This window comes from Balaenoptera musculus, chromosome 8 (genome assembly GCF_009873245.2).
Source record: "Balaenoptera musculus isolate JJ_BM4_2016_0621 chromosome 8, mBalMus1.pri.v3, whole genome shotgun sequence".
Taxonomy (NCBI): domain Eukaryota; kingdom Metazoa; phylum Chordata; class Mammalia; order Artiodactyla; family Balaenopteridae; genus Balaenoptera; species Balaenoptera musculus.
Genome location: NC_045792.1, coordinates 79927345 through 79939679, shown reverse-complemented (window position 1 = coordinate 79939679; position 12335 = coordinate 79927345). Strand labels below are relative to the sequence as shown.

Below are 12335 nucleotides of genomic sequence, written 5' to 3'. Positions count from 1 at the left end.
TATAGCAACAACTTCTATAAAACAAGAGCACAAAGGAGAGATATAAGAGTTTAAGAATGCTATAATAAGGTAACAGAAGATAAAATGTTGGTGTAGAAACTTTAGAAAAGAGTGGACGAAAAATTAAAGTCAAACTAAAAGTAGCACAAGAAATAAAAATATTGTTGAAAACACAGTTACGGACAGTGTACAGGAATGAGAAAAGTGAGGAAATAAAATGAAATATGAATAAGCAGATAAAAATATCAGAGAGAAAATGATATATATGAATTAAAGGTATGGAGATACAAAAACGCATGAATAGTGATCCAAAAGAAAAAAACAGAAATAATAGGCAAGAAATAAAATGTATAGCATTGTCACTAAAAAAAAAAAAATTCTAGAAATTAAAAAAAAAATTAATTTTACTGATTAAAAGAGAATAATGTGTCCCAGATAAATTTGACACAAAATAATTAATACATTCCAATATATTTTCTGGACTACAAAAATAAGAAGTATTCCTTAGATATCTGAGGAGAAAAGATGAAGTTACTCATAAGGGGGAAAATATGGGCTGGTCTTGCACTTCTCCACAACCTCATTTGAAAATAGAATATAAGGCTTTGATGCCTTTAACAATCTTCAAGGAAAAAAGAAAAAAAAAAGGACAGAGAAAAAGAAAGGGGGAAAGAGAAGGAGGGAAGAAAGGAAGAGAAAGAAAGAAACAAATTAGAAATTAACAACAAAAAGAAAGCAACAAACATCTTCCTCCTAGCTTCTCTCTTGACAACTATTGTATCAAGGAAGAAATAAAAATTAAATCTGTAAAATATTTTGAAAGTAACCATAATTAATACTATACATATTGAATTCATGGAATAAAACTACAGAAGTGATCAAAGAAAAATTCATAGTCTTAAAGCTAATGGTAATGAATAAGAATGAAACAAGTGAGTCACTGGAAAATCTGATTAACCATTATTTAATAGATAATAAGAGTAAAAGCATAATTACTTCCATAGATGTGGCAAAGGATAAAACTTAACATCCACTCTTGAAAATACCTCTTAAGAAAATAGGAAAAGAACTCAGAGCCAGAATCTTAATTAATAGAAACAATAGGACCATTCCCATAGAGTAAAAAGGTAAATAAGAATATTTTTATCATCAGTAGTATTTAATATTTTTGTGGAGGAACTAACCAATGCAATTAGGAAAAGAATAAAGAGAGATGTATATAGACATTTAAAAGATGAATATAAAATCATTATTGTTTGCACACCCAAAAAATATTTTGTAGGAAAACCCAGAACATAAATGAGAAACTATTACAAATTTAAAAGAACTAGTATGGTAGTTATATACAAAATTCACATATAGAAAACAATGGGCTAAATACATGCCAATAAAAACCATTAGAAAATAAGTGAATGAAACTACCTCATTTACAAAAGCAACAAAATAGATAAATTCCAAACTTAAGAAAACACATGTAAGATCTACATGAATAAAGCTTCAAAATACTAATCACGGACTCAGAAGTAGTAGACAAACAAATGGAAATGTTTGCCATGATCTTGAACAGAAAATCAAATATCACAAACTTAATTTTTCCTTTAATTAACCAATAAACTCAATATATTTTCAATTTTACAAAAACAAAAAGTTTTAAGGAAGAAAGAAAACAGAAAAAAAATTGATATTTTATAGGAACTAAGCAATAATAATCCAGTATTGTTTTCAAAAGAAGAGTGCTGAAAGGGTATAGCCTTATCAAATATTAAGATATTTAAAAGATGCTATAATTCAAACAATGCGATGTATTCACTGAGACAATCCTTTCTGGATCTTTTCTTGAAAGGAAACAGAGTAGTTTTAGATCCAAATCACCTGGGATCCACTTAGAAGAAACTCTGGGACTTAGGAACGAAGAATCCACATCTCTTTGGTCTGCTGTAGCTTAAGTGTAACTTCTTAATAGTTGATGAAAAGAAAGAGAATCAGCAGGGCCAATGATTATTGAGGGATTGGATCACTTTCTCTCAACAATTATTTACTGGGCAGTAGCAAGCCCCATATCAGGCACTAAGAGATAGAGTTGTGTAGCCTATATATAGGTCATCTATTCCAAAACAACTAACAATATTCTTCTCTTTCTTAAAATGTCTTTTATAAAGTTGGAAAAGCAAATTACATACTTTCTCAGCCTTCCATGCAGGGGTAGTCATGAATAGTCATTATGAGGGGAAGTATGATGGGGACTTTCAGGAAAAGATATTATCTCTCAGATAAGAAACTGATGAGGAGAAAGGCTCTCAGCAGTGATACAGTCCTCTTGAGTTCTGACTTTGACTGCATTCATGACTTCTGCATCTTCTGTAGCCATCTTGAGTGCATGAGTGACAACATATGGAAGCTGCTTATCTCCAAACTTCTTTTTAACGTTATGGGAGAAAAATACTGTTATTTCGTTAAGCTACTGTAAGTAGGTATTCTGTTATCTGAAATGGAAAACAATCCTAGCTGAAAATAATTTTTCTTAAATAAAAACTAAGCAGATATATTTCCTGGAGCTTAGAATAGTGAGAAATAGTAAAACAGCGTCAAAAATCTGTTCCAAGCTTTTTGGTCTCTGACTGACCATAGTTTAGAAATCATTCTTATTCACTGATTTGTTGTAACATATAAATTCCACAACTGAGTCTAAATTGTGGGCTTGTGTGTGTGTGTACACTCACATGCACTACTGCCCTGGGGCACCAAATTCAAAGAATGGGCAAGGGATTGAGTGGATGTCTTTGTCCCGACTGGAAATGGCATGAATAAAATTACCTCTCTTAGATTCTGAAGGATGAACTCCAAATTCAGGAGTTATACCACTGAGTTAGTGGGTAACTGGAGGGGTCATCACTGAATTCTCAAAATGAAAAGATATGGGCCACCTGGCTTTTACATTTCATGCTCTTCACTGAAAAGGCATGAGTGAGCAGCTCCAGCTTCAAGCTGTCTTCCCCTCACATATGACCTGAGGCTCCAACTGAGAGGCTACAGTTGTTATGACTCACACTAGACAAGAGGATTTGCCCTCAAGGGTACAAGGACAATCACTCACACGTGTGGGCAAAGCCAACAGATTCTCCATGCAAAAGTCTCTTCACCATCCTCTGTCATGCTTATTAATTATCCTTCCATCAGCTGGAAGACAGAGGGCCCCCTTGAACGCCAAGCTGGATGAAGTAGGCACCACATTCATCACTGGACAACTGGCTGAGGCTGACATAATATATACAGATTCGATTCCAGACAGAGATAACCCTCCATGGCAAAGGCCCACAGCCGTGTGGTTTCCTAGACACTCAGTGCTTAAAAGACAGGTTGACCTTTTCAAGTTTAACTTCTCAAGATACATGTTCACCACACCAAGGGATAGCAAAAAAAACACAAAAACAAAAACAAAACCCAGAACATTCTGCTTACGAGTTCAACACAAAGTCCCTGCCTTACCTGTGGATATACTATCCATCTTCAGATTTCTAGTATGAAGGGGAGCCAGCAAGACACGGCCCTGTATATAGTTCAAGATGTAATACACTTGCTTGCTGAAGTACATGTCAAATGAGATCATGTATTTGAAGAAACCTTTGAAAACACTAAAACAATGTATCAATATATGGTATGAGTGCTGTGAATCCTAATGCAAAGCCATGAGGATGTTATGCCCTTGTTGAAAAAACTTCAAAGGCTCCCATTTCCTACAGAATTAAGTTATAACTCCTTATCATTAAGAGGGACTATTTATTCCCCTTCCGATAAGTCTTTATAAAAAACATGAGGGTACTTCAGGTCCACTTTCCAAAAGGCAGTAACATTGGAGGTGCATTCCCTGCCCTTCTCTGGTGAAGTGATTAATATAATTGGTGAAAACCGTAACCAGAGGTGAGGCCACCCCACTGCCCAAGAGCAAACCTTCATTATTCTGTTTCAACCTTACCCCCTGCAAACAGATGGGGGAAAATCTAGGTCATGTGACCTCAAGATTTAGGCTTAACTCTTTTCAAATCTAATTATTTCCAGAAAGTTTTATCTAATGGAGGTTCCTTACCCCATCTGGCTCTTCAACCAGAAACCTGGAAGTGAAAATGGTAAGTAGCAATACTCCAGCACAAACATACACTGAGGTCCCAACACCATCAAGACACTCGATAGATGAGGGAGGGACATTCTAGGTTGAGGAAACTGCATTAACAAAGGCAGTAGACAGGAAAGAAGAGGCACATCTTGGGAATGTTCACTAATCCAGTGTGACTATAACATTCAAGAACCCAAGGAGGTGCAGTGAGAGATGAGACTGGAAACATGCATCTCTGTGGGTTCTAGAACAAAACCTGGCATGAAGTGCTATGTAATAGTTTGTTGAAGGAAGAAATTATATTATTTAAAATTCACAACAATCCTATGATACTGGTGCTGTTATACCAATTTTAGAGCTGAAAACTGAGGCAGTCTAACTTCAGAATTTGTTCTCTTAACCATAATGAGACTAGACCATACATAATAACTGGGTGGTCCAGGCCAAGGACCAAAAGAAAAGAGAATGGAAAAAAGGGAGGAATAGAAGAAAGAAGGAAAAGTGGGAGAGAAGAAACCAAAAGCCTAAAATAAAAATTAAAAGAATGTATGATCATTTACATAGTTAAGTTCTTGAGAGAAAATAGAAAGATGTGAGAATCCGCTGGATTTCTACTGTAGACAACATAGCAGTAACAACGGTGTGATGAAATGACGTAGACCTTTCCCTCCCCAAAGTTCTCCAATAGCAGGGACTATAATGGCTAGAGGACTCTGTTGAAAGCAAAGTCACTACATTCTCCCAGTTCAGAATATGCTAGTTTTCCTGCTTTCTCTCTGCCCGAGTACACAGAAACTGAAACTTGTCTGACCGTCTTTTCCAAAGAGATGTAAGATGGGCCAGGAAGCCCCAAAGGCTGCCATTGGAAACTGCAGTATTTGAGAAGAGATGCTATCTCCTGTCCTTTAGAAGGGGAAGGGAGTGCTTCACTGGCTCTCTCCCTGAAGCCATCTCAGGGGAAGGGCCCTAATACAATGTTCCTAGAAGTTGGGAATGTGGGTCGGAAGAGGAACTTGACACCTCATTCCTGGTTTGGGTGTCCAGTCAATGTCTGGTTTTGCCAGCCTGTTTCTGAGTGGTTGGGACAGAGAAAAGAGCATGGGGAGGTGGAGTTGTGATCCATCCAGCAGAGGGTCCCAAGTTTCCAAGAAGTAAAAAGATGAATCTCTTGTCCTAGAGTCCATCCAAAGGTGGATATTAGGAGGGAGCTGCAAGTTTGCTGGAGGCAACTACCTGGTGGAGCTACGAGGAACACCCATCAAAGGGCTGTGTCCTGAGGTCACCAGCTGGAAGTCACCAGAAAACCAAGGGGAGCTTCACAAGTGGCCACCAATAGTAAGATTCCCTAGGAAAGATGAACTCATAGCACACAAGGAGCAGAAGCTATCGATACAAAGCCCATAAAGTAGACACTACTAGTATTCCCATCCTTGATATTTGATTGAACCTAGTCCCAGATCCTTCAATGGCCCCAGGTCATGTGGCTTCCCAGAGACAAAGTCAGGGCTAATCACATCTTCTGATTTCTTGTCTAGTACTCACTTCATCCCTGCTCTTCAGATCACCTTGTCTCCATGTCAGAGTCACAGGAAGATTGAAACAGATCGTTGGCCAAGCCACAGCTGTGGTCACTGCCTAGAAATATTCTCCTCAAAGCTAATTCTGGTCTGTGGAATATCCAGTCAGAGCTATACCTCCCCGTCATGCTGAATTACAAAATACAGCAAGATGACTAACTTTCCTCTCAGCACCAGCCACTGTGGGCTAAATGGCACTATAAACTAGGCTCTCACTGACACCATCACTATGAAAATGCCCGCAGCAGATGATGCTGGGGTGAAGCTTACCTGAAAGGTGCAACGTGGACAGAAGTTGAACTTCAGCTCCAGAGTGGTCATGAGAAATTAATTTCTATACTGAAACATCAAGGAAAATTTTATAATATGCATTACACCCCAAATCATGATAGTCTTCTGAGCCAGAAAGCCAAAGTGAAAGGAGGAACTGGATTCCTTCAAGTACTTAAGTACACCAATCAGCCACACATTCTTAAAATACCTACAGATAATCTCCCTAGACTGCAAGAGGATAGACAACAGGGACCAAAGATGAGGGTGTGAGCCATCTTAACATTTCCATTTCTATCTCGTACAGTATCTTTCGGGTAACACCGCCAAGGAAAATTTTGTAAACCAAAGCTATGTAGACTTTTCCTCCACCCCTGTGTTAGTTCCTTGCAGATTTCCAGATGGTATTAGATGTGAAAGAGAATTATTAGGGGCGGGGGGAGTAGAAGGTGGAGAGAGCCCTCAGATCAGGATGTAGGTCTGACACCTGTACAAGGAGAGAAGGAAGGAAAGAGGATTGGGTAGAAGGAGTCTTAGACGGCAGCACAGTTCCAAGAATGTTTCAGCCAGACCAGGGGGGAGTCCTCTAACCAAGGCTGCTCACTGGAGGAGTCTTGCATCTCTCCAGAGTCCAGAAGCAGCCTACAAGGGCGCCAACACAGAGGTAGATTCAGAGTGGCAACAGCTGCAAGCCATTGGTCAGTTGTGCTCCTTACAGTGGGAGAGCTGAATAACACATTTCATCGTCACCACATTCCTAACCATCGCAGTCAGGGTTCAGAGTTCAAAAAACCAGAACTCAACGCTGGCTAAAGTACGTGTAAAAAAGGAATTTATGGGAAGGTGTTGGGTAGCTCACAGGATTTATGGGAAGGCTGGAGGAAAGACTGAGGAAAGGGGCAGGAATCAAGGTTATGCCTCAGAAATAACCTCCTCAGGATGCTGCTGCTGTTGCTGCTACTGGATGCCAGACTCCAGCACTTTCCCTGCACCATGGCAACCACCACTGGCGCCCCTTCTACCATGACTAGACACTGGACATCACTGCCACCACTGCCACTGGCTGAATAAATTCTAAAGTGCTGCTGCTTCTCTGCATCACTTGAGTTATATTCAAAGTACAGAGAGGGAACACCTAATTGGTTCAGCTTTAGTCATATATCCTGGCCCCCAGGTAGGGTTGCCAGGTTTAGCAAATGAAAATGTAAGATGCACAGTTAAATGGAAATTTCAGATAAACACTGAGATTTTTTGGTATAAGTATATCCCATGCAATATCTAGTGTATACTTAACACTGAAAATATTGTCATTTATCTGCAATTCAAATTTAACTGGGTGTCTTTAATTTATCTTCCCGGGGGCCAGCAGGAGGGGAGAGTGAGTGTCTGTTTTTTAGTGTCTGTCACATAAGGCAGTAAACCCTGCCTTCCATCAAGATTGATGTAATGGTGAATTCTCCAAACTTGGGAAAGAGGTTATTAGGTTGTGCTGCCATGGATGGGAATATCTACTCTCCAGAGTCCAATTAATACGGCATCCCTTATCATAATCAATGTAAAAGGAGCTACTCGGGGACATATTTTTAACCCAAATTTCTCAAGAACAGAATGAAATGGGCAGAAAGATATTGTTTTTTCTTGCTTCTCATGGAAAGTTGGTTTTTACAGACATTTAAGTACAAAGCATTTGCTGTTTCACACATTTGTTAATGTCCAAATCTGGGCTTCATCCAGAGACAATAATATGCAGGGACACAGATATAACTGACTACAACTGCATCTGCCAACTCTGTTGGGCTGGTGGGGGGTTGTCTCGGACATAGGCTCTTTGAAGAATTTTATAGATAGAGAGAAGGAGTACTTTGGGCAAGAGCTGTTACCCCAGGATTTTGATGAGACAATGTTTCAATGAGCACCACATGCCCTGCAGAAGCGTGACCTCCAGGAAATCAGCCCTGGTCCTAATAGAGAGGTACTTCTGCTAGAGGCCAGGACCAGTCTGCCTGTGGCTGTGCTTTTCAGATGGATCTACCCCACTGGACAGGAGACATGCCCGAGAAGGGCCAGGAGCCTCTTTGAAATAGGACATGTATAAAGGGGAAATATTATTGTCCTTGAAAAACACAATTCCCCACATAACCAGAACCATGTGTCCCTGGCCTGTGGGGCTTTGTTCTCAGCAGGGTGTCAGATGCTGTCCAGCCTTGGAATGTGCTTTCTCTAGGCAACCAGTACCAGGTAGGGGAAAGAATACACACCGAGCCCCTCCTCCAGGACATCTGTGGCTTCAAGGTCCCCCCAGGGCAACCAAATCACTACATCTCTGTCTTTTACACATCTTCCTATCAACCTTTTCTAAACAGAGAAGAGGAAATGATGTTTTCACAGTGTGGGCCCTTCCTAAGTGAAACCTCACCTTTTCTAGACAGTTTCCAAAAGAGCGTCTTTTCAGAGCCCTCTTTTGTGTGCTGGGTGGAGAAAGGGAAAAGGTTTTCAAAAAATCTCACTGTGACTTTGCATATCACAAAAATATCTAAGATGATTCCGTTTTGTAATCTCCACACCCCGCCCCCGACACACACACATCAGATTTTAAATCAATTTGTTAGCTTACTTCTATTCACAAATATTTAAGCATATTTATCACTGAGTGCTTGGCATTATACTAAACACTAGTGATGTAAAGATGAAAAAGATAAAGTGATCCCTACCTTCATAGAGTTTTCTTCTTTAATATACCCCACAGAAATAAGTATAAAGCTTTACATACAGTTCATTTCAATTAAACTAGTATTTATTGAGTGAACTGGAATTCCCCAGGAGAATAAAGTCTCTAGGAAAATAAGATCTTATTGAAAGTATACTAGATGTTCTTCCTTCTTCCTTCCTTTCATCCTACAAATATTAAATGTTCACCATGTGCCAGGGTCTGTGCTACAGTTTGGGTATCCAAGAGTAAACAAAGAATTGCTCTTGTGGAGATTACAGTCTAGGGGGAGCGAGACACCTTAAAAGATCATTCTCAAAATGGAATCACAGCTGCAAACTGTCATAACATTTGTGATGGTCCATATTGGTAGAATGAATAAATGAATAAGGGGTACTACGAAAGCATTCAACAAGGGCGTCTGATAAAGCTCATGAAGCCATGGAGTTTAATTCAGCATTTAAGAGTAAGGCCAAGAAATGTAGGGGAGGAGAAGTTAGAGCCAGGTGCTGGGCTATGAATTCATGAATTTTATCTTAGTCTCTTGAGGTTTTTATTATTATTCTCATTTTGTGAACAAGGAAACTGAGACTCCGATTTGAAGTAATTTGTCTGCTGTCATAGGGCTACACAGTGATGGTAGACCTTGGATTCGCTGCGTGACTCCAGAATTCATGGCCTTTTCCTAACACCACATTCCCTCTCCCTAAACCAAGCAATATACTAAACACTAAGACCTCATTTCTTACCAGCCCATTGGCCTTTGCGTTCCTCAAATACCCCAAACACATTCCCATCTCAGGCTTTGAACTTGCTCATATGTCTATGTAGCTCCCTCCCTGCCTCCCTCCCTCACTTGTCAGAAGTTTCCTTAGAGAAGCCTCCTCTGACCCCATTCACCATAATAGTGTCTGCCACTCTCTGTTTCCCTGCTTTATTTTTCTCTGTACCACCTATCACTATATGAAAGGAATTTGCTATTCATTTGTTAGTTGTCTCTTCCCCACTAGAATGTAAGCTCCATGTAAGTCGGGGGCTGTATCAAGCAGGGTCCCAGCAGGACACAGAATTCCACTCTGATGCTTTCACCCAAAGGATTTAAAAAGAGAGGTGGGCATTTTACAGAGGCTAAAGTGGTTTTGAGGAAAACAGTGAAGAAGGTTGAGACATCTAGAACTGAACAAAAGCCAGTAGGCATTACCACCCTTAGGCTTAGAGGGAGGCACAAAGGGAGGAAATGTTGTCCATGAAATCAGCAATTTCTGGAGCTTGCAGGAGGGGCTGGCGGGCAGCAGCTGTGGCAGCGGAGGAGATGGCCAGTGCTGGAGCTGAGACCGTGGGACAGGGAGAAAGCCCAACCTCTCACCACTCTACCCTGACCCCGTTTTCCGCGTTGACGCTCACTAGCCAAAGCCAACTGGAATCCAGCCATTAAGGCTGCACGGGTGGTGCTGTCTGCAGCGGTCAGCATCTCAGGCACAGAACAGGGCAGAGAAGTGGAGGATGGATCTGGGAATGGGAAGCAATAAATGGAGAATAACCAGGTACAAGGATTTTGTTTGGTTTACCTCATTTTCCCACCACCCAGAATACTGCCTCTCACAGCTTGAGTGCTCAATAATATGTGTGAATAAATAAAATATGCCCCATGAAAGAGAAAGACAAAGACAAGAGACTGTCATCAGAGCAACCAGGAGTCACCCAGGAGTGGTTTGATGGGGACTTCTAACCGGGTGGCAGCTTTGAGCCTGGAACAGAAAACCAGACGTGAAAGTTGCTTCTAGGGAGGGACAAGATTTGTTTGTTCAGCGTTACACACTTCTGTAGAGTGAAAGGTTATATAAATTGGGAAACACAGGTCACATCCACAGATATTAAGGAATGCCTTCTGAATGCAACATAAACTGATATCCAGCCACTCAGATGGTCTGAGCTGATGTTCAGGGAGGAGCTGGAGGTCAGGCGTTCATGCTGGCTGGGATCTTAGCTGTGGATCAAGGCGCAAACAATGGAAACCCACTCATAGGAGCTAAATAACAAAAGGGGGGATATACTATGAGAACACAGGACTATTTTAAGGGATCTAAAGAAAGGAGATGTAGAGGAGGGACCACTGCAATTACTCCATCTCTCTAGGACTGGGTCAGTCAGTCATTCAGCAAACATTTATTGAACTCCCACGGAGTGCCAGGCACTGTGTTAGGGTCTGAGGTGAACACAACACAAAGAGTGCCATCTCTGCTTCTCTGGTTACATTTGAATTCTCTCTTGCTCTCTCTCACTATCTCAAGTTTTACCTGATTTTTTGTGGAGACAGCCCACATGAACAGTCCCCACCTGCACTGTGCCCTTATGCCTTTTGAAGTCCCCAACCCTGCAGAAACATGATGTTTCTGAGTTTGAATTCTAAGCTCCAAGAAGAAAGAATCCAAGGAACTGACTGGATGGTTCTATTCCAATCAAGTAATCGAGTAGGCCAAAGGTCTGAGTTACCTGTTTCTCTGCCTGCTCGGCAGGGATGAGAGAAGCATACTTTGTGAAGGGAACATAGGCAGCTTCTCCAAGAAGAGACTGGAGGGAGGAGACATCATTAGTACAACAGAGCATCTCCACCCATTCAGCCTTTACGTGCCATCTCCGCCCATTTGTATACTCTGTAGAAAAACTCAAGGGCAGGAAATAAGAGAGTGCACCGATGAATATAACACACCGGCTCTGTTTACGAATACCCTGTGAGAGAAACGCACACCCTCTGAGGACTGATTCTTCCAGCTGGTTTATAGCATGTTCAGTATAACTCATCAGATAGCCCATCAACCCACAGACACAGCCCTTTGGGGCTGCCACAGACAATAAGCAGCAGGAGATGTGGCAAAGGAAAAGGGAGGGCATTTGTTCCTCTAATTTAGTTCTGACTAAATGAGCAACTACAGTGAAGACAGCAGGCAGATCAAATAGAAATTCCCAGCACCCATGTTAATGAAAACATCTACATTATAATTAAAGGTCCAAAAAAAATCTCCTCTAAAATGTAGAGCCCATAGAAGATGGGGTGGTTCACGCTGAACCAAACATAAATCTCCCTGGAATCTGACTCCTGTGGCATTCAGTGGATTATTGATTCTTGCCAGTGGCAATAGTGGTAATGTTCAGAATTTTAAAAAAGATTAACTATGATTTAATTCATTTAAGCCTTACCTTGGAAGAGGTGGAGAGAGGCAGAAATCTGAGAGAAGAGAGTCATATGTGATAGTGCCAATTTCATTTTTTAAAAAAAGGCTCCCAGGAGGCTCCTAACCATAGTAGGTATTGCCAGGATTAGAGGAATTAGAAGCATACATAGACATAGTGATTGTATATATCTCTGCTTTCAGTGTAGTCTTATGAGCAGACAGGAAGTAGACATTGAAGCTGGAATCAAAGGGCTTGGTGAGCCTCATGTGGTATAGAAAAGGCAAGGGTGACCCACCCCTCTATCCCCCAATCAACCTGATGCATAAAACTTTAAGACCTTCCGGGAGGCAATGAACACAAGTATCTGTTCCCTAAGGACTCATAGAACCAGCAGCAACCTTAACCTTATCAACAACAGTGCCCTCATTTTACAGGCGAGAAAAATTAAGACCCAGAGAGATGAAAGCACATCATCCAAGATTACAGGCAGTCACAG

The 12335-nt window shown here is 40.9% G+C and overlaps 1 protein-coding gene across 1 annotated transcript in view; it reads right to left on the bottom strand.

Annotated features, from left to right (window-relative positions):
* Positions 1-11479, bottom strand: part of LOC118899557 (hypoxia-inducible factor 1-alpha inhibitor-like) — a 110988-nt gene extending 99509 nt beyond the window's left edge. Inside the window, 2 exon segments of the mRNA XM_036861331.1 lie at positions 10040-10174; positions 11107-11479. Coding sequence (XP_036717226.1) covers positions 10040-10174; positions 11107-11479 — 508 coding nt within the window.
* Positions 11480-12335: the final 856 nt, after the last annotated feature.